The sequence below is a fragment of the Stegastes partitus genome, unplaced genomic scaffold (assembly GCF_000690725.1).
Source record: "Stegastes partitus isolate 25-593 unplaced genomic scaffold, Stegastes_partitus-1.0.2 Scaffold1303, whole genome shotgun sequence".
NCBI classification, from domain to species: Eukaryota; Metazoa; Chordata; class Actinopteri; family Pomacentridae; genus Stegastes; species Stegastes partitus.
The window spans coordinates 1-2,873 of record NW_007579034.1 but is presented as its reverse complement, the minus strand read 5'-3'; the positions used below and the strand labels follow the sequence as shown (position 1 = coordinate 2,873).

Below are 2,873 nucleotides of genomic sequence, written 5' to 3'. Positions count from 1 at the left end.
GGGTGTCCTCACCAGGACGCGACCCGGCAACCTTCTTGCTGCGAGGCAATGGTGCTAACCACCGAGCCACCTTGTAGCCCTAGTTCAGACATTTAAATGTTTATCCGACTGTAAATGTGAAAACAAAGGGAATGACGGACAGGAAATAGTTTAAAGGCCTAATTACCAACAATTTTAGATGTAGTTTGGACAAAGCAGCACATGTCAGGGTTAAAGTCTAACTCTCTTCTCTGTTTGTTTTTAGAGTAACGCCAATGTCCTCCAGCCAAGTGCGCAGCAGTGACGCCTACGTCTTGTTCTACGAGCTGGCTTCCTCCTCACGGATGTGAAGCCTCCTGGAGGACGGCGGGCCGCGGCACCACTCGGACTGATGGACGGACAGACGATGGACGGATGGATGGAAACATTAGACTGTCGTTGGTGCCTGGCCTATTTTGGACTTGTATTTGGACATTTATCTCACACATACACGCACGAAGACACACACACACATGAAGACACACACACGAAGACACACCCCTCCAGCAGCTCAGAGGCTGCGTCTCTGAAGAGGGGAACACTCTGGAAACCACAGGAACCTGATCAACCAGCCCTGCTTTCTCTCTCTCTGTGTCTGTACTCCCGTGTCTTGCTCATTCTGAGTGGAGGTGTGTGTTTACTGTGTGTGTGCTTGCGTGTGTGTGTGCTTGCGTGTGTGTGTGCGTGTGTGTGTGCGGCTGACACAGGGCAATAATCCCATCTGACCGACCAACCAGGTGAATCCGTCTCCATCTCAGAAGTCCCTCTCTATGCACTGCAAACTGAACTCTCATCCTGACTGCGCCTTCGCTTTTTCTTCTCTTGATCTTCTCGTTTGCCTCAAACCATTAAAACTGACTTGTTGCAATTTTTTTTTTTTTTGACTTTTTTCTGCTTTGAATTCATGTTGGGTTTTTTTTGTTGTTTTTTTCGGGGCAGGGGGTTATTAGCAAAGCACCATGAGCATCATCACCACTTTGGACTGTGGATAAACTGTGCTTAGAGTGTGACTGTAACAGGATTGGTCACGGTTACGAGGAGCTTACAGCCCACCGGCCTGCTTGGTTTTCACGGCTTTCCCTTCCACTTGACTACAACACTCCCATGTCTCTGTTAGCATCTTCTTCATCCTGTTTCTTTCTCTAAAAGTGGTTGGGAGGGCCGGTGGCACTGTGAGCGTTACATGTTTCAGAGGACAACCCTCTAACTTGTGTTTTATTTAATTTGTTTCTCCCACGTGTGGCTGCTACTGATGTTTTAAAAGTGCTGTGAATGGATGAATGAACAGTCCAGTGCAGATCTGCTAAGGATTAATAATAGAGACGATAATAACGGTAACAATCGTCATCGTCAGTATGGGGTCTTTTCTTCCTCTCTTGTTTCATGCCATTGAACAACACGGAAAGAATGTTTTAAAGAAGAAAAAACACTATATCTGTATATTTTTATATCCTGATGCAATATAGAGAATGTACTATTCAATGGTGCTGAAAATGACCCATAACTGTTTTCAGTTGGTTTATTTACCAGGTTTCAAGAGAGAAAAAAAAGTTATTATTTATGCTTACAGGTGATAATGTGATGAGTCACACTTTTTAACAGTGGCAGTCAAACACATGAGTATATAAATATATATATATATATATATATGAATAAAAGTCAACAAAACAGTGGTTTTACTTTGTGTCTTTGTCTTTTTTTGCTTTGCTATTTATGCTGGAGAATCTGTACTACAACAGGTGTAATAGCTAAAGGAGGTAAGCACAGTGGAGACTAGTGGACAGGTAGGGAATAGCAGAACATCAATTTTACACCAAACGTGCAGTTTAAGATGAGCAGCACTCAGTCCGTGAAAATATCTGTATAATGTCTTTTGTAATGTTTAACAGAGAGCCTATTACATAGTGAAGGTCCATTGTCTTTGAAGCTCTGGTGTGATCCATAATAGGCACTAAAAGTTTCCGATGCTTTGGTTGGGACCATCCAACTGTTAGACCCGATTCTTTAGTTGGAAGCCCAATAACAAACCAGAGAAATCTTCAGTTCTCAGATGTAGAATTTATTCAGGTCACAGGTAAAGTGAGGCAGCGCTGGATTCAGAGGAACACAGAGGAATCTCATGTCCAGCTGAACTGAGTTTTTCCAGGCTCAGGTTACAGATATTTTCTTGGGTGGGGACTGCCCGGTACAGTACAGTCAGAGGTTGAACTATGCAACTGAGGTTAATTGGCCAGTTACTGTGACGTGAACAGGCTAACCACTGTTCACCTACATGTGGGGGGTCATCTACCTGCGAAACGTGGATCCTCCGATCTGGTACGACACCGCCATCAGGCTGTTTGAGATCCAGAGGATTTAGAGGAGCTGCTGGAGATATCCGTGGATTCTGTTTGTTGTTTCCACACTCAACAACAACAACAACAACAAATGTGCCAGTTTGTCCTCCTCAAACCTGAACTGTGACTCAGAGGAACATTTCGGCCAACTTAGAGAAAAATGTGGAACAGGCTAAGCACTGTTCACCTGGAAGTTCACCGAAATGTAAACAGAAACTGCTTGGATCGAATACAAAGTGTGTGTGTGTGTGTGTGTGTGTGTGTGTGTGTGTCTGTTGTCCAAAACGCGTGTATTTAAAGCAACTGATAGAAAAGAGGAGTTTCTGCTGTCTCCCAATATGTGAACCAGTTCTCACTGGCCAGGTTATCTTCAAGGACGTGCATTGTGCTCAGTAGAAAAAATCACAAAACGGGATCATAGGTTCAGTGTACAAACACAGATTCAAAATACATAGCAGGTCAAAACATAATTAATTATAACAAAACCTATAATTAGGGTCCGAGCACCCAAAAGGGTGC

At 43.7% G+C, this 2,873-nt stretch overlaps 1 protein-coding gene across 6 annotated transcripts in view; it reads left to right on the top strand.

The window, feature by feature from the left end:
• usp2a (ubiquitin specific peptidase 2a) overlaps positions 1-1,697 on the top strand; it is a 50,444-nt gene extending 48,747 nt beyond the window's left edge. For all 6 annotated transcript variants that reach the window (XM_008298296.1, XM_008298297.1, XM_008298298.1 and 3 more), the window contains one exon: positions 245-1,697. In XM_008298296.1, the coding sequence (XP_008296518.1) occupies positions 245-329 (85 nt within the window). In that variant the 3' untranslated portion in view covers positions 330-1,697. The remainder of the gene's footprint in view (positions 1-244) is intronic.
• Positions 1,698-2,873: the final 1,176 nt, after the last annotated feature.